The 20399-nt window shown below is 27.3% G+C and overlaps 2 protein-coding genes across 9 annotated transcripts in view; one reads left to right on the plus strand and one right to left on the minus strand.

Annotated features, from left to right (window-relative positions):
- The window catches only part of Mettl2 (methyltransferase-like protein), a 45548-nt gene that overhangs the window by 21729 nt on the left and 3420 nt on the right, over nt 1-20399 (plus strand). The gene's annotated exons all lie outside the window — the stretch shown is intronic.
- LOC136978703 (cordon-bleu protein-like 1) overlaps nt 2115-20399 on the minus strand; it is a 52106-nt gene continuing 33821 nt past the window's right edge. For all 7 annotated transcript variants that reach the window (XM_067274472.1, XM_067274470.1, XM_067274473.1 and 4 more), the window contains 6 exons: nt 19927-20152; nt 19744-19859; nt 14933-15395; nt 11152-11298; nt 9006-11026; nt 2115-2572 (listed from right to left, as the gene is read on the minus strand). In XM_067274472.1, coding sequence (XP_067130573.1) covers nt 2507-2572; nt 9006-11026; nt 11152-11298; nt 14933-15395; nt 19744-19859; nt 19927-20152 — 3039 coding nt within the window. In that variant the 3' untranslated portion in view covers nt 2115-2506. The remainder of the gene's footprint in view (nt 2573-9005; nt 11027-11151; nt 11299-14932; nt 15396-19743; nt 19860-19926; nt 20153-20399) is intronic.

A 20399-nucleotide genomic window follows, 5' to 3' on the forward strand; every position in this document is an offset into this window, starting at 1 on the left:
AAAGCCTAAAATTTAAAGAATTCTTTGAACAATTTCAAATGTTAAAACAACAAAATAATTTTTAAAGTTTTTATATCCCTGGAAGTAAGTAAAGAAGTTGAAAGCAAAATTATTAAACCTAACACTAATAAGTAATAGTCTGATAACATATAACTTTTAAATTTTTGATTGTTGGAATATATTATACTAGCTACATATACAGGGTGTTTCAAAACTATATGTCAGAAATGTAAAGGCAGGTAGAGGGGACCTAAATAAGCAGATTTCTGTAAATGAATGTGGGTGCGGAAATGCAGCAAGAGGGCGCTGTTGAGTTTGGTGGATAAAAGCACTTCACTAGCTTGAATCATCATTCCCCAAACGGATTTTGAGCAACATGCATCGTTACACCAATACGGAGCTTGCTGAATGCATTTCTTGTATGGGGTTGTGCAAGGAAATGGAGAAGCTGCTCACTTCAGCAGGATTGTCAGGAATCACACTTTCTACAGCCAGCATTGGATAGGATGGATGGATCTGTTCCTTGGCCACTGCACTCCCCAGATTTCACGTGCTTGGATTTCTTCTTTTGGGTCACATTAATAGCATGGTGTACGATAGCCCCATAACATCTGAAGATCTGGTTGCCCGATTGTTTGTTGCTGCTGGAAATGTGCATAACATGCCTGATGTTTTTACTAATGTACACCAATCCATGCACTGCTGCTGTGAACCTTGTATTGTTGTTGGTGGTTGCTCTTTCGAGCAGCTATTGTAAACTTCTTGATAAATAAATTGTTGCTTTTCTTTGTCTTTTCACTTACCTGTTGTTAATACTGCCTTATGTGCTAGCACTTCAATGCTGCATTTCCACACCCACATTCATTTACGAAATCTGCTTATTTAGGTCCCCTCTTCCTGCCTTTACATCTCTGACATATAGTTTTGAAACACCCTGTATATAAAATATTCAGTATGACTGACACAAAAAAACTCTCTCATTTATTAAATCTATAATACAGTCAAACCTGTTTTTATGCGCTCTTTTTATGTGCGATTTTTATTTGTGCGATTTTTTTATTTGTGCGGTATAGTTGGCGACTAGTCTCATGCGATTCGTCATGTCTCACGTTGACTTATTATAGCTAAATAAACTTATTATAGCATAAATGCACTTATTATAGTAATATTATTGCATGAATATGCGAAAAATGAAATAATTTATTTTTTAAGTCAACAAAACACCACCTGGACAAAAATATGTAAAACAGACGATAGACCAGACGATGCAGTCAAGTGCTGACATCTGTTGTCAATAAATTCTATTTCGTACGGTTTTGAGTTATTTTCTATGTGAGACTTTTTTTATGCGGTCCCTGTTGACCGCATTAAAAAAATATTTTTTTAATTGTGTTGCGAAAACTATTTTTTACAGCCATTCGTGAAGTTTCGTGCGATTTTTTTTTAATGCGTCTTTTTTAATGCGGTCCCTATCCCCCGCATAAAAACAGGTTTGACTGTACTTGAATGTTGTCTTTAAAAAAATAAATCTTGTCAAGTGCGTTTTCTCAAACTTCTATTGAAATTATATAAAAAATTGTGATTTGAGCAGTTTGAATCATTGATTCCAAATAAAATAAAATTAGAATTATATATAAATAAGAAATATTGTAAAGTTACTCCCAATTAGTATAGTTATATTTGGATAATGGAAACTGTTACTATCAAAATTTTTATTCAAATAATCATATTTTAGAAATAGAAAAGTATTTTGAAACAAAATGCTGCGTTCAAATTATATTTTTAATATATTTTTCTGACTTATATAAAAATATTTATTATTCTTACATACAATTTATAAAACATTTTGTAAATTAATTTTCAAATTAATCATTTATAGTTTGATTTTTATTGAAAAGATAATTTCCAATAAATAAGACATTACTTAAAATGAAATTTTCAGTTTATTAATTAAATATCAGCTGTTTTGGACAGATAAATTTATAGATAGTTCGAATAAGGTTCAATTTCAATGTCTAATAATATATTTCTACAATAGAGTAATTACTTCTATATTTGTGTGTGTGTGTGTGTGTTATGGCACTACATAATTTTAAAAAATTCATATTTTAAAATTTCTATGTAAAAATTAATTTATTTTATATAAACTTCACATTTAATTTACTCTTGTGAATTACAAATAAGTTGAAAATATACAAATTAGTTAAAATTTACCATTTTCAACTTTACATTATTTTTTCTTATGTACAACACAGTTTATCTTCCTTTTCATTAGATAGAAAATTAGTCACGACAACATTTACTACATGGAATGATTTACCCATGAGTCCATTTCAATAAAAACAAATAGATACACATTGATACAGAGTTTAACCAATACAGTATTTACAATTTAATACTAATTTCAAAGTTGATTATAGCTGTTTGCATTAATTACATTAATTAAACAGATTTCTTTTTATCATTAATTCTAGCAGATTATTATTTTTTAAGACATCCAATTTTATTAAGCTTTTGAAGTGAACTGTGGACCAAACACATTTAACTGCCAGGCAGGTTCTGGATTTGATATCTGTAAAAAATCAAAGATTTTCTTTAAAAAATTTAAGTTTTATCTATAAAAATTTTTTAAACTAAGTACAATTTATTTATTTAAATTTGATTTATAACAAAAGATATTAGTAATTTTAATGACTGGAGATGCTTTGAATATATTTGAACCTTAATGCTGGTATGATATTTGTGATGTTCATAAGAATCCTTGAATGTTAGTTGCTTCTATCGCTGAATAAAAATTTTTTTGAACTATTATTATGTTAAATATTAGTACACTATAATCAATTTCCATTCATTATTATTGTCCCTTTATTAATATTATATATTACTGTAATTTTTATTTTAGTTATAATCCTCAACATATGCCAAACAAACTGCAGATTATTTATCAAATTGTAAAATGGCAAATTTAATGATTAGAAACAAATATATTTTATAGATGATTAGGTTGCCATCTAATGATAAATATAATTTAAATTTAGAATATTCTGGAAGGAAAGATTGGCCTGGAGTAGGACTTGAATCCACAACTCTTGCTTACCATATAGATGCATTGCCAGTTATGCCACCCAGATTGCAATCCAATCTTTGTTTCCAGAAAGATTAACAATATATACAGCAATATAAATAATCTGACAGTTCATTTGGCTTATCTAATAGGAGTTGATGTGTATGTTGTTAATCCTCATCATATTATAACCAATTTTACTTTTATTCTTTATCAAAATTAAATATTAGCTATATTTTTATTTCAATTGTCTGTCTTATAATATAATCGAGATGGGTTGATAATGATGATAATAATAAGTGCAGAGCCCAAACGGTTAGGAGTTGAAAGTTGAAATTTGGCCCACAGTTAGGGTACGTCATGAGAATGTACACTAAGAAGGAATTTTTCAAAATCCCACTCCATAGGGGAGAGGGAGAAGATTAAGGCTTACCCTGAAGAACTCGGCTTCTACTGTACTGTTTTAGATGCGATTTTTTATTTTTAACTGTGTTTTAGTAGAGTATGCCATGAGAATGCACCCTAATAATAATGCTGTTTTTTGTGGAAAATTGAACATGTTTTTTAGACCCATCTAAAAATTCTCTAATTAGTATCGGAAGAGGGTGAACCTAATTCTTGCACCCAGTAAAAATGAGTAAGATCGGCTGTAATCTAATAATCTTAATTTTCGCTATGGTTACTTTTTGCCCGAGCAATGCCGGGCTCATCTGCTAGTTAATGAATATTCTGTCTTAATGAAGATTACAAACACTTATCATTCCAACTTTTGGTCAGAAATTGATTACTAATTAGTATTGAATAAACAATTTAGAACAAGTATCAACTAATTTACTCCTTTAAATATTTTCAAAAGATCCATTCTCAGAACATTCCAGTAATATACTATCAAAATTATGTATCCATTAAATAAAATATAAGAATCGATGAATATTAAACTTAATGATTAGCTATGTTATCTAGTTACTTAACAAATCCAAATAAAATTAGAAGGAATAGTTTTGATAATAGATTCTGCTCTACTCTTTTATTCTACTTATTCTGATCTTTTTGACTTGACTTATTAACAATGCAGTACAGAATATTGACTGAATAAAGCTATTTAAGTTAAATTTCAGTTCAAAAATTAAACTCAAATTCTAACTCCATAAGACAATCTTTTTAATTTTTAAATAACTTAAGAAGCAAAATAACATCCTGCATACATCTAAATTCTTTCAGGCTCAGGAGATTATTCTCAGGGATTGAAACAGAAATGAAAATGTATGGAAACATTTGAAATAGTAAAGATACAATACTTTTGTACAAAGTGCTAGATTCAACCAAAAGTAAAAAAAAAAAAATGCCCTTTTATTGTAAAGCAATGAAAAGAAATTAGAATTGGGAATATAGAATCTAGCCTGAAGAAATCCTGTGCAAAAAAATAGAAATGCTGTAGAAATATATTAAATTATTAGAAAAATGAGACCAAAAAATCTCAAAGTTTATCTAAATATTCATAGATTAATTTAGACAGAATATTTATAACAGTTTATTGAAAAATAGATGGGGAAAGTTCTAAAGATTGTTATAATGAGAATGTGTAATCAACAGTACAACAGAGATGTTACTTTTAATTTATTAGTATTGTTTATTATTATTCAAATTAGGCTTGCTAACTAATGTTAAGTAAAAAATATGAATACTTTTGTTTTTGACACTAAATATTTAGTTATTGTAAGAAATAGATTTTTCTAATTGTAAGTCTCTAATTTTGTATAATCCTATTTATTTATTGACATCTGGATGTTATTAAGTGAATCATTTGTTCTTTATTTCTATAAAAAGTTTAATTTTTAACTTTTTTCTCTCACTTATACTTTAAAGTTATTTTATAGTAACAAATTCTGAAAAAATAAAGATACAGTAACCCATTCATTTATATGAATGCTTTGTTATAATTTTTTGATAAACCTTTATTTATGAAAATGGGAATACATCAAATTAATTTTATTTTTTAATAACTACTATTTAGATTTTTAGCACTTCTTTCTCAAAAAATAATGCATATTTTTTAACAATTATTATTTCCAGGGAATGAGTTAATTCTAGAAAGTTGAAGAAAAACATTGAGTACTGCATACTGTCATAGTTGCTTTCCAAACAATGAAAGTACTATCTTAACAAAGAAGAAAATATAGGGTGTTTAACTCTTATCACTGAGAAGTTGACCATAATCAAAGTTTGCAGATTACATTATTAATTATACACTGGTCAAAACAATTAGGAGAGCATATGATTGTTCTCATTGAGAAGTAGCAAAGAAATTCCCAGCACCTCATTGATTCCATGCCATACAGATGTGCAGCAGGTTAGCCATTTGTGGAGATCATACACCCTACCCTGTAATATCCTAAAAACTCATTCATTCTGGTTGTGCAAATGTGTTTATTGTTGATTGGTATATTGCAACGAGTGAAAGAAATGAAAATATAATTTGGTTCAAATGCATACCTTTTTACGTTTTACTGTATCTTAATACTCAATAGGTTGATATTCACACCAAATATTGTATAGTAGGACAGAGAAATCACTGAGATCAGCATTATATATAACACTGATTTCTCTGTCCTACTTTATATAACTTCTGATATTCTGAATCACTCATTTTAAATGATTTTCTATGCAAAATTTCTTTCTCCTCTAATTATTTTGACTAGTTTAGTTTAGAAATTATCCACTGTTAAACTGAAAAGTTCAGATTTTCTCAAGTGACTGCTATCCAAAAACTCTTCCATTTCTACGTTAGACAGGTTTCCAGCCTATTCTAATACTTTACATAGCAGATTGTTCTGTTCTGGGATTTATTTTTTGTTTAGGCTGTTTTTTAGAGTTCCACTTTCAGTTTTGTTTTTTGTATAAACTCCATCTTCTGATTAACATTTGAACAAACAAAATCTCTTGCTATTTATTGAAGGCAGAAGGCATTTTACATTCCATGTTAGATTTGCGTTTCTGCACAACTAACAGAAACCTTATTTATGGTATTCTGTCTCAGAACACAATAAAATTTGATCAATTTGAACTTTTATCTCATTAATTCAAATTATTGGCTAAATCAAATTCACAGTTCCCTTTGAAATTTATTTAAATATATATACTGTATGTTTTAAAAATACAGTTAATTCAAACAGTTTTAGGATAAATTTGGTTAATTTGAAGTTAATATAATTGATATTTCAAATATGAAACTCAAAGAAAGTAGCAAGTAAGCAACTGATTCATAATGTGTGCTCTGTAACCTTTAAAGTATGGACAAAATTGTCATGTATTTTCACAGTTTTAGTGACACTTAACTAAATAACTGCCATCTAAACTTATGCTTTTACAGTGTGTTAGTTGTAGAACATCAACTTTTTAAGCTAAAGTTAATTTTGTGTAAGTGATTTCAGAAGTAGAAAAGAAAGTAAAGAGAAAATGCAATATCACCAGAGAATACTGTCAAATCTAGAACTAATAGAAAACTAGTTTTCTTTCAATATTGATTATTTGAATTTTGAATAATTAAAAATTTTCAAATTTTCCTTAGTGTTTAAATTAAAAAAGTAACTTATTAACATGTAGAATTACATTTCCTTCACTCTTAAGCTAAAAAGCAGGGAATGTGTAATCTACAGTATGCAGACCTACTCTAGTTGTGATCATTTTCAAAATATACATTATATAATAAATAGACTACGTTAAATATGTCTTTCATTTTTCTTATTAATACTATTGATAAAATCAATTATACAGTATATGTATTATGTATAACAATATGTTAAAAAAGGATGATTACAAAAGAAAAGCTTAGAGAATGATGTAATTAATGTTAAAGATTGAGAAAGCTTACCTAAGGATTAGAAGTGAGTTTTAAAGTAAAAATATCACAATAACAAAATGTGGAAAGAAATTTCTTTTGACAAATGATTTTGGTCTAAGAGAAAATACTAAATAACATAATTGTCCACTCCAAACTAGATAAACTATTCAGTTTAAATTTAAAAAAAAAATCAAAGTTTTGGAAAAGTTTATAAATCTGTATAGGTGGATACTCCTGAAGAGTAATGGATGTCAGGAAGTATTTGAGTTGTTTTTCAATTGTTTAACTTTTGTTTTTATTTTAATCAAGCAGAATTTGCTATATAAGTTGCACAATTTTTTCATACTACCTTATTATCTGTAAAATGCAATATACTTTGTTTGCTATAATGTATTATGTGGAGTTTATTTGAATGAAAACTGCTGTAATTTAAAACTTGAAATTTTTTTGAAAACAATTTTATTCTCAAGTTTTATAGCCTAATCGCTTCCAAAACTTTATCCACTCTATCCTTCTCTTCTCATTATTCTTTTTTGTGTTCAATATGTTGGAGTTATGGCATAGCTCCAACATATAATATCTTTTTCTTCCATTAGTGAAATGTTGTATATACGGTACCTGCCTTATTTCTTCACTTTTTTTCTCTCCTCATCATTTCTTATCACGTCAAAGTATTCCTCTTCATAAGAACACTTTTCTATATTTTTCCTAACTTTTCATAAACATCACTTCTGTACAATTAATATATGACTAAAGTTTTTTTTCTTCTTCCAATCAGTTTTTTTCCCATTTCATGCTTTTTAGCTATCTCTCCAATAATCTTCAGCAGGACCATTAAGAGCTTATATGGGACCCAGGGATAGAGCAGGCCTCTTTGTCATTGTTTTTTTAAACAAATGAAATATGTAGAATGCTTTATTAATAAAAATGAGTCTTAAGGATTTTATTTTCTGTTAGTAAAAATAACATAATTTATAGGAGAAGGAACTGGTACAAGTTTTCTCCAGGCTAAGGGAAAAAATCCCCAGCTCACTCTCTTGATGGCCCTGATCTTCAGCTTTTTATATATTTATAGACTGATGTTATCTGATAAACTCTCAAATATAAAAATTTACTTTGAATGGATTTACTTAAAGCATATATTTCTTTCTTAAAGAAATTTCATGAATTAATTTTATGTAAATAAATACATCACAGCAAAATTAATTTTAAGACAGTCAGTCGGATAAAAGTTATGTTTATTACAATGAATTCTTTTAAATGAATTTCATTCATCACTGAAATACAAGAATCTTGCTACTGATACTAAAAGTAAACAGCAAAAACTATGAAAATGCAGTCTTGACATTTTGATGCAAGTATAAAAGTTATTTTAAATAAGCTAATAGTTTTTTAATTATTATAGTCATAGTATTTATTCTTTTTCTGGTGGAAATGATGATGTTGGCAGTACCACTTAACTATTCTATTAAAAATATAGCACTGTAAATCATAAACTTTATTCTGTACCAGAATCTCTCAAACACATTTCTTTCCATCATTCTAACAACTAGCTCTGCTATTAGTCCTGCTATGAAAAACATATAGATCCTTCTCTGTTTTGATGAAGCAGGTTTAAATAAGAAATATGGCAATGATAAAAATAAAAATAATTTTCTTCAACAAATACTCAAATAATTTGGTCCAACAGAGGAGAGTGAAGAGCATAACATCTGTTTTAATCTAGATAAGTACAAATTAAAAAATTGACCTTTCTAAGTTTTGGAAACAGTTTTAAAAGTAGAAAGTTTATAAATCTACATATTTAACCAAAGAGGAAAATTTAGAAAATTCAAATGGGGTACTTAAGTTGTTTAATTTATTGTACAATTTGATAAGTTGGAGTGATTCCATAGATTGTGAAATTTGCATTACAAAATATTTTATAGTACAAATTACATTTTTAGTTTTGTATTTAATTCATTGTATTTTTGTTATATTGCAGTTAGTTCTAAAAATAGAGATGAAATTCCCTTTTATACAGCTCAAGTTGCAATTTGTACTCCTTACATACATATATTTGAAATTTTTTATATTTATTAATAAACAAATTTTTCTTACCTTACGAAGTCCTTTTCGTCCTCCAAAATTCCTAACTTCTATCATTAACTTATCACGTGGATCAACAGAACGATTAGACACTGATGTTCGTGGTTTCTTCTCTACAGTTTGGCAAACAGAAGTTTGTTTATTAACATCAGTAGGCAAAGGAAGTTGAGGTGGCGGTGGCGGTGGAGGTGGTGGAGGTGGCACTGTAACTAAAGAATGTATTACATTTTGTTCTTTGGTATTTGTATTAGTTTGCAATTTCTGTTGATTTTCTTTTTTTGACCATGAATCTTCATAATTATGATTTTGGGAATTATAATTATTTTTATGTAGTGGTCCTCCAAAATAAGTATACATTGGCACTGATCCTTTCATTGGTATTTTATTAGTTGATTTTTCACTCACCTTTGAAATTTCTAAGGTAGATTTGATATTTTTAACATTAGTTGACTTTACTGTTCCATTTTTCCTATTATCAACAGAAATGTTTTCTGGAGGTTGATTCTGAATAGTCATTTTTGAATTTTCAAATTTTTCAAAACTATCTCTTCTACTTATTCTTTCTTTTCTATTTTCTATTTTATTAATTGAAATATTTTTCTCTTCGTCTTCAGTACGCACCTCGGGAGGTAATCGTTGTCTTGTACTGCTTGAAGATCTCACTGCTGGTGGTTTAAAATAAGTTTTGTTAGAAGAAGAACGTAAGCCATTGGATGACAAATTCTTTGTTTTGATTTTTAAATCTGAAGAATTTATGTCTATTTTTTCATTTCTCTTTTCTGAAAATGACTGACGAATACTGGATTTATTTGGCAAAGAAGAATAATCTGTTAACCTGTTTGAATCCCAAGTTGATAATGTTACATTATTTAATAATTCTGATTTTGTGTTTCTTGTTAATGATTTTGATTCTCTTACTTTAACAACAGGTTGATAATGGTTACTTTTTGTGGGTTTATCTTCTTGAATTACACACTTTTTTGGGAATAAACATTCTTTTTCTAATAATGTATGATTAGACATTAGTTGTTGCTGCCAGACTACAAATTGTTTTTGTAACTTTCTATATTCTTGTTGCAGACGTTCTTGTTCCTTTGCAAATTCAGATTTAGATTCTTCATTAATCATTAAATCTGCACCACTCAAATTATGTTCAGATAAAGCACGCTTCAATAAACTAGAACTGTTTGAATTTTCTTCTTTGGTATCAAGTGGTATTTCAGTCTCAACATTAATGTTGTTTTCAGGAATTAAATTTAACATTGATCTGGACTTTTCCTTTAAGGCAGGTGAAAATCCCATATCTGTTATTTCAGCACATCGAAGTCTCACTTGCCCTTTTATACCTCTCACAGATCCTTCTAGTCCATAAACTTTGTTATCATTTGGTTTCTTTTTATCACTTCTCTCTAAAAATGAACGAATTCGTACTCCAGGACCTCCATAACCACCTTTCTTTGGTCGAATTTTAATCCATTCTTCTCTTGATACATTAAAAGATTCTGATTTTGTAATGCATTTTCTTTCCGACGATCTCTGAAGTGAACCATGCTCTGTTTTTCTTTCAGATATTTGTTCACATGGAACTAAATAATTTTCATTTGACGTATAAGAACCAATTGAGAAATTTTCTAACTTTTTAGAATCATCTTTAGTGTTATCTGTTATTTGTTGAGCTGGTTTTTGTTTTCGTTTTGTTTTAGACCTTGATTTCTTTCTTATTACATGATTACATCTTTCAAACACTTCATCACTAGATTCATCTGAAGAAGCTAGTTTTCTACATGGCATTGGTAAAACTTGCAATGTAGTTTTATCATCAGTTTGTTTTTCATTTTGATTCTGTTCTTCTTTTCTATCTACATCACAACAAGCATTTTTTTTCATGTCATTTTGCAATTGTAAAGCATTAAATGCTGTGTTGATTTCTGAATGAATTTGTTGTTTGTTTATATCCTGTTCCAGTCGAGCATGTAATGTTACAACTTCAGTTTTAGTAACAGATTTCATTTTTTCTTCAAGTTCTTTAACTTCTACAAAATAAAAATAATCATCGTATGTTTACCAGCTAATATTATAGTTATTTTAAATATTAAATTGAATTAATTTTCAATTGATTGCAAATAATGAAAACAAGAATAAATGAACAATTATTTACCTGTATTCTTTTTCATTTCTTCTTCCAAGTCGATAACTCGCTGAGCTTCAGCAATTGTTTGTTCAAAAGAATTTTCAATATCATCAATTGTTCCCAAAGATGAAAGACTCGTTCTCCTTGCATCAGTTGCTGAGAATATGACTTCATCTGAGAAGAGAAAAGTACATTTTGAGTAATTACAAATTATATATAAATTATATATTTAGTTTAATATAATTAGTGACAATTTCTTTCAAGCAGTATAAATCAATAAAAATAACAATATATTTAAATCTTATTTAATTTTATCTCTTAGATGAATAAAAGGTGACAAGTTTTAGTTTATTGTTTATAAATCAAAATGTGTTTTTTTTATTGTTTCAAAAAAATACATTTCTTGATGATGCCATTAGAAAAAAATTTAATTAGAACAAAGTGAAGAAAACTGCAAATTTGGTCTCTTGTTCTCTGCAATAGATATATCATTAAACATTAAACAGGCTGAAAACATTAATTTTCAATAAAACTATCTCTGCAACAAGAAATGTGTGTTGTGATAAGCTAATAGATATATCCTTTGGACAAATTTTCAGAATACAAAAATTTGATAGAATCAAACAAATTATTTTCTGAAAATTTTAATTTGCATCAAATAAATTACTTAAATTATTACTAATATATTAAATAATCTTATATATAAAAAATTGATTAGCTCGATCACATGACTTTTGTTTTACTAAAATGATAAGTTATTTTATTACTTACTACTTATTTTAATAAAAACAAAAAAGGCATATCCTGTACAGGTATCCCTTGTATAACACGGTAGTTACGTTCCAAAAAAGTATCATATTATGCAAATTGTGCTATACAAAACAAAGGACTAATGCAAAACATGGGGTTAGGTTCCAAAAGTTAACAAAAGTATACAATTTAATTTCTCTTACACTCACTGAAATGGTATAATAAGGCAATACAGTTTATTATTATACCACTTAATTGTGTGTAAGAGAAAGTAGAAAATAAAAGGCATGGTTTCATTATAAGAAAAGTATATATACTATTATTTTATGTCACTAAGAGAAACATGTTTATTAAAGCAAATCAGCAATTAACTAAAAATCACAATTAAAAGTACCTTATTATGCATTAGTATTAATTCTAGTTAAACGAGGGCATTTTGTTTTTACAAAATATCGTCATAGTCGTCTAAGCTTTTTTGTTGATCTTTGTCAGAAATATCAACAAAATCTTCATTTTACTTATTTTTAGGATAAAATATTTTTATGGATGACAAAATAAAACTAAAAATTTGTTCAGTTGAGTATCAAGCGATTTTTCTCCAGAATTTGTTTGAATACTGAATTGTTTAAGTTGGGAACAGTTCAAATACTGAGATAACACCATATTTTGTGAATCATTTTTATGAATAATTACTTACCTATGATTAAAAAAAATGTTTAATAATACTTACTTAATAATGTTTAAATGAATCTTTCTATTTAGTAAAGATTTATCTATAAAAACAAAACACAGTGAGTCTTAAGGGCTAAAGTCTAAAAGCAATGACACTTAGTGCAATTTTTTTCTTCCTTGTCCTAGCTTTTCTATCAACTATCAGTTTTCATTAAAGTAAACATGACAAAAAGCACAAAACAAATTGAAACTTTCAATATTGTAAAATCCATGGGCAAATTTGAGACATCACCTATGCTAACTTAAAGTAAAAAATGCCAAATAATAAAGTTTGCACTTAAAAATTGTGAAATTCTGTATGGACAATTTCCTAAATTCTCCAATTATGTTAGAGTGAAACCAGAAATCATGTTGTATGGGAGATATCCTCAATTTTCTAACTGTGTTGTATGAGGGATACAAGTACTTACGAATTACTTAATACATTATTAATAATTTAAATAACTTTTTGATGCATGTTTGAATCTTCAGAAAAGAAAATAATTTATTTGATTCTGCAAAATTTTACTTTTTAAAATTTGCCTCAAAGTCCCTAAATGAAAGTTCTTGAATTTTTGTATTTTTCTTGATTAAGTTAATTAACATTTTTCTGCACTGGCTTACTATCAAGGATGTGTTTTTGAAATTTACCAGTTAAATTAGTCATGAGCAACCTGTGGTCTGAAATATCCTGATATCTGGCTCTCAGTGATTTGGCAATGTAATTTTATTTTCTAGTTTCTGCTTCATGCCATTATGCAACTCTTAAGCTGATATTCCTGATGAAGAACATTCAAAATAAATTTGACTGGTAAAAAGATGAGAGTAAAGTATATGTTTTTAGTTTCCTTATCATCAGTATATGTCATTTTAGTACCTAGTGTACTGGCAGTTATGGAGTGTGTTCATACTCAGCAAGCTGAAAGCCTATAACTCCATAAGAAAAATATATGCTACTAATCAAGAACCTATGAAATTCACTTTGGCCCATTGCCAAAGGTTGCTCACCATTGAATTAAATTAACAAGTCTTTATTTCCCTTGATATGCTATTCTGTTTTATTGATGTATGCATGTATATAATATTCTTGTATATATACACATAACCATCAGTAGCATGTGGTGACATTTGATGATAGGGAAGCTGTGTATGCCCTGGATAGAATCATTGGAAGCGTTATACGATATTTTGCTGTGTAGCATCCATGAGCTAAACTGTGTGAGGTTGGTGCTCTGTAAAGTGCATGCACAAATGCCTGTAATCTAGCTGCTTTACATGATTGAAGTATTTTTGCCATGGAAGCTATCTTGTATTCGACAATACAGTGCTTCCATTGGGAATATGCATGTACAAATTTACATTCAAATATACAATAGCAATTTTATCATTGTTTTTCACATGTATAGAAATTTGTAATGAAATGCATAATGCGGTTATAATAAAATATTAATTTTAATTAATTCAAAGTATGTGAAAATATGAAAATAATCGCACAATATGTATTTATATTTTAGAAAATACAAGAGAAGCGGTGCTTCCACAGAGCTTCATGGATGGCACGCCACTGATAACCATGGGCATCTGCAGAGGGGGTAAATGTGGCACTTTGTCCTCTCTGGAATCAAGTAAAAATTTTCACAAATTATAATTGTAAAAGTGATTGAGATATGTAATCTTACATCCTCAACAATAGAAGGCTTTTTCAGTCTTAAAATTTCTTCTCTCTTAAAAAATACACAAAAAATTGTATATTATAATTAAATAAAAATTTATTGCTGTAATTATTTATCTGCAAGCTTTTCCCCCTGGAAAATTTTCTGCAGATGCCTATGCTTATAACTAAAGTGTGTAAAAAGAAATATTCTATACAATCGTTTTATAAATATGTGGAATTATTTGATTGCACATCAACTGAAAAGTATGTTCTGATATCAACAGATCAAAAATAAGAATTTATGAATTTTTCATTATATCCAAATTATCTTGAAAACATCATTTCAGTTTAATGAAAAATCTGTAGGTATTTTTTATTTTGATTATTGGGATGTGTATGTTTTAGTAATTTTCATTCAAATAATATACATTTTTTTACTCTATTTAGGATCAATATGAACCTCTCTATATTATGGAGCTAAATTTTCAATATTACAAATTTCTCTTCATACTAATATCTAAATTAAAATTTAAATAACAACCTTAAAATATCTAAATACATAATTTTAAAAATAAAAAGTTTTTTATTAGAGATCAGTATGTATATGATAGTTCTATTATATTTATTTATTTGATAATTAGAGATACGATTACTAAGATTTTTGATAATATGAATAAATACTATTAAAATTACCTTCTTCATATTCAGGTGATGCATCAATAACAGGACATTTGCTTTCTTTGCTATTATCATCAGATATATTTTTGAAATTTTCTTTATTTTGAGTTTCAGCTGACAGAACAGGCGGGGGTGGGGCTTTTCGTTTTTTAGGAGCAGTACATTGAGTTTGAATAATCATTTTTGTAATACCATTACTTAGTTTACCATTCACATGGTTATCAGTTGAATCAAGACTGCTCAATCCACTTCCACTTGATGTTTCTGGGGAATCACTAAATACAGATGATTCATGATATCCACTAGAGTCAGAACTGTGACGAGAATGTGAAACTGATTCAATCCTACTATTAACAAGTTTTGCTTGTGGTGGGAGAGGTGCAGGTCTTTTCTTTAAACCTGATTTGGATGCATTTTCTAGAGTGTTATACGGAGATATTCCTTTATTTACAGAATCACTACTAGATCCTCCAAAACTCTGTTAAAATAAAAAATTATTTTAAGATAAAATTTTTAATATAATAAAACTCAATTTACACTTTTAAAAACCAAATTTTATTTTTTGTGTACTTAGTCATCATATGATAAATGTTTTGTAATGCAATTTATTAGAATGCTGTATCAACAGTGCATAAATTCTAATATATATCAGTGTAATAAAAATCATGCTAGTATGATAATTTGTAGCCAGTTGAATGTGACCGTGGACTTGTAGGCACTATGTTATCTCCACTGAAATAATAAGATCTACTCTGAATAAGCAAATATTAGTCTAAGATATACTGTATATGTATCTGAAAAATAGTTACTTTTTGATCTCAGATAACATAATATATACTACTATATCACTTTATGTACAAAAATTGATGTTTGAATCACACAGAGAAAAATCAATGTGTTTTCTAGATGTTTCTAAATTTAAAAATTTAATTTTAATTATTAATTTTAGAAACCAATCTAATTATTTTTCACTGAAAAAGATAAAGCAAATAAAGCAAAATTGGTCTGGATTTGTAAGTTTGAATATTAATACAGTTAATATTAAAAATGAATAAATATTTTGTAAATCTTTTTCAGGCTTGTCCACAAACAAAATTGTGAATACTCTCATATTTTAGGTCTGGAGTTTATTATAAAAGATCTATTTCTAATTATAAATATGTAGTATTGTCAAAAATAAACCCAGCTTTTGATATTGCTAGGCAATATCAAAAGTTGGGTTTATTTACTGATATAATAATGAACATTTGCATGTTCAGACAGTTTCTTAGATACATCAGTACTTGTTTGACACCTGTATTCAGATGAACTAGCACATAAAATATTAAAGTATTGGAATATGTAGGTGTGCAGTGTACAGTACAATAGATCAGGATCAAAATGCTTCTGGTTTTGTTCCTACTTGAACAATGGAATTTTAAAATGGAATTTTAAAATGATGTGAATCAGCATTAATTCTGCATAAAACTGATTTTAAAAACGTTACAAAAATTAATTAATTTAATTAATCATTAAAATTAATTATACAAAAGATTAAATTATTTAATCTTTAAAGAAGCATGTGGTAATGACATGTTGCATACACAAATGCAAAAATGGCATAAGCATTTTAAAGAAGGCCTTGAAGCAATAATGATCCCCATCCAGGTAGGCCAACTTTAGCAAGAAACCAAGAAATTTTCCTAAGTTTATGAAGAGATCAAAAGAGACTGTTGATAATAGATGATGTGGTCAACTTTGTGAGAATTTTTTACAGATCTGTTTAGATCATTCTTCACAATAATTTGAAAACATGCCATGTCTGTTCTCACACTGTTCCAAGGAATGTGAAGTGAGCAATGTGAAAAATGTGCATCCATCAGCAGATAACTGGCACAGTTATAAAGATATTCACAGATATTCTAAATGGCGTGATTACTGGCAATGAAATCTGGCATGTATTATACAAGCCACAGAACAAGTGCACACCTTGTCTCTGCAGATATAAGGGAGAAAGTAAGGTTTGATACTTTTGCAAATTTATTTCTGATAATATAGACCTCCTAGTTAACAGATATACTAACATTCTCAATTGCCTCCATTACTCAGTAAGATGAAAATGGCCTGATTTCTGACAAGCTAAAAATTGACTTCTTCATAATAACAATACCCTGACATATCATGCTCTTCTAGTTAGTGAATATCTGGCAAAAGACCTGATGCTTGTACTTCCATGGCCATCTTATTCACTGGATCTTGCTTCTGTAGACTTTTGAAGCTCTAGTGAAGGACTGCAAATTCAAAACATGCCCTTGTGCACTCAAGGACATAACATAGTATAAGCTGCAAGACTGTTTTATAAGCTAGAATTGTTGTACAAGCTAGGATACTAGACTTGTTCCAATATATTCTGAGATTCCAGACCTTGTTCCAGTACAAATTAAAAACTTATGACTTGCAGATATTAAGTATTGTGAAATAAATGATATGGTGTAACACAGCTTTGTTATACAAACTCATATAAAAGAAACCTTGCATATCTTAAAAACCACTGCTGATCAAGTGGTGATTAATAACTAATACAAACACTGGCAGAAACATATAGCTGCATAAGGTATTTATTTTGAAAGTGGCCTTCTAAAAATACTTTTAATATTAATGTAATAAAAGTTGTATTAAAAGTTTGGTTTATTTTTGATTCAATCACTTGGTATCTTGTATTTATGATTATTCAGATCTAAATTTAGAATTTTGATTTTTATAATGAATAATTACTAGCCTTAGCCGAGTATTTTTTATGGAATGAATTTTAAAGTAAAACAATTTAACAAGTCAAATGTGATACATTTTAAAAACAGTTTAAGTTGAATTAACATTTAAATGCTGAAATTTACAATGTTAAAAATTGTTTAATGCTTTTAGAAAGTAATTTTGAATCCAAAAAACATTTGGTTGAGTTTATTATAGCTAACATATATGAATATACAAAGCAATTGTAAAGAATGTCTCATCATTGATTTTTAAAAAAAATAAATAAAATATTTATACTATACAAAACTGGTTTTGATTTTATAAAAATTACATAATATAAGAATATTAAATTACTTTTACATTTTTTAAATTTCAAACATTTCATTTTTATAACACAATATCAGTGAAAATCTTTCTTAAAGTTTAATTTTTTAAAATACATTTCAAAAAATATAATTTGAACACAATAAGCAAATAATTTTTATAGGCTTTTTTTCTTGTTCTAATTCTTTATACGTAAAAAATATTAACATGTTTCATATTTAAATATATTTAAAATTTTAACAATGTATTTAAAGTTAAATATCTTATTTATATTTAACTTTAAATACATTGTTAAAATTTTAAATCAATATAAATCTTTATTCTTCTAAAGAAAAACTTTATACAAATCAGTTTTATGCATTGTAATGTTATATATTTGAATTGGTCTGTTATATTCTTATGAATTAAATTCTGGACAAAATCTTAATTTATTTAGTCCAGTCATTCCAGTAAGATCATTTTCTTTTAAAAATATTCATATGCTAAAATTCATACATATCTATTATTAGATAAATGTTAATGATCTCATTATACAAAAAGTAGTTCTATTTTATACTGATCGTAAATGAAATTAAACTTTGTATATGTATATATGTATATAATTCGTCTCTGTAATCCAAAAGATTTTTTGGTAGACGGTCTCACAGCAAAACGTTAAGTTAGGAACTCTCTTTTATTCTTTAAAAAATGACATATGCATTAAATTAGCTACACACAGAGAAATTAAACTTATTAAAGTTTTGGTTTTTTAAAAAGTGTTTAAATTGGTTTCATTAAATGTATTTTGAATAAATATTGGTAGACATAAAATTTTTCAACATGTAAATGAACCATTACAATAAAAGTTGTTTAAGTTCATTTTAAATTGAGATTAAAATGACATTAGCTACAACTCTATGTGATATTTTTATAAAATATAAGACATATTTAAAATCAGAAAAATATAATACCAACATATCAGTTACTAATATTTTTGAATCAATTCAAATGCAAACCTTTAAATCTCTTGATTTAAAAATAAATGGATTTAAATCACTTTCATTTGCAATGGCTTAAGAATAATTATTACCATTTTAAGCAGTTTTTTTTTATGCAGCATATAAAAAAAATATATAAAAATAAAATAATTTTTATTGTATTTTAGAAATTTTCTTAAAATATAGTTTATTAAGAAAATCTTTTGCACATTATAATTAGTATACTTTGCAAATGTTCCTTTAAGTTGATGTATCAGGCATTTGTACAATTAATATATTAATGTTGTTTTATATTAAAGCTTCTTGTCTCAATTTTAATGAAAAGGTATTTCGTACACTGTGTAGCAGATATATCAGTGTCTTATCAAACTGTTACTAAGGTCATCAAAATGACACTTCTGTCATTAGAATGCAACTTTATATTTTGTATGTATTTTGGTCCTTAAGACCTTCTTCAGTCATACATTAATAAATAGGTATCTGTTTTAGATCTACATATTATCATAATACTCAATCATAAAAAATATTTAGATCTAAGACAGATACATATTTATACATGTATGACTGAAGAGGGTCCTTAGGACAAAATGTATACCAGTTATAAAGTTGCATTCTAATAATATAAGTTTCATTTTGATGACCTCAGTAACGGTGTGATAAGTCTGATATAGAGTATGAGGTACCTTTAATGTTGTTTTAGATGTAATTAATGCTTCTTTGATGAATCATATCGCACTTGTATCTATTTTTCGATAAAATTGATTATAGTATCTATGTATTTTAAATTATACTTACTCCTTTGTTTTTTTTCTTGGAGAAAATGCTAAGAATTCCTTTTTTCTTTTTGTCTTCTTCTCTTGTAGAGAAAGCTATTAGATCTGTTGCTGAATTATAAATATTGGCTTCTATATCTTAAAAAATAAATATTAAAATTAGGATATCTCATTACATTGTAAGAATAATTTATTTTATACCTACTTGATATGGACATTAATGTGATTTCTGTACTACCATAATCAATTAACTGTGTAGACAGATCCAATACTTGGCTGGGGCGATTTGGATGAACTAATTGATATTTTGATGGATCTAAATGTTTTTCTGTACATGCCATTTGTTTTACCTCTCTTAATTGAGTTTTTGGACTGACTCTTAACACCATTAATTGATTCCTTGGCAGATTTACCTGTAGTCTAAAGGTTTGCTAAAATGATAAAATATTTAATTAATATATGAATAAAAACAAATTATTATTATTATTAATTAAATATAAAATTACTTATAAACACTTTTCAATTTTAAATATCTTTTTATTGATAAGATTATTTTGATATTACAAAACCTAAAACAGAAACTAGGAATTTGTATATTTAATTGCATAATTAATGTCTTATTTTTCCTTCTTTTCCAATTTACATACCATTTTTAAGTATAATATCAATAAAAAGCAA

This window comes from Centruroides vittatus, unplaced genomic scaffold (genome assembly GCF_030686945.1).
Source record: "Centruroides vittatus isolate TY-2023 unplaced genomic scaffold, ASM3068694v2 contig_549, whole genome shotgun sequence".
In the NCBI taxonomy this organism is placed as follows: domain Eukaryota; kingdom Metazoa; phylum Arthropoda; class Arachnida; order Scorpiones; family Buthidae; genus Centruroides; species Centruroides vittatus.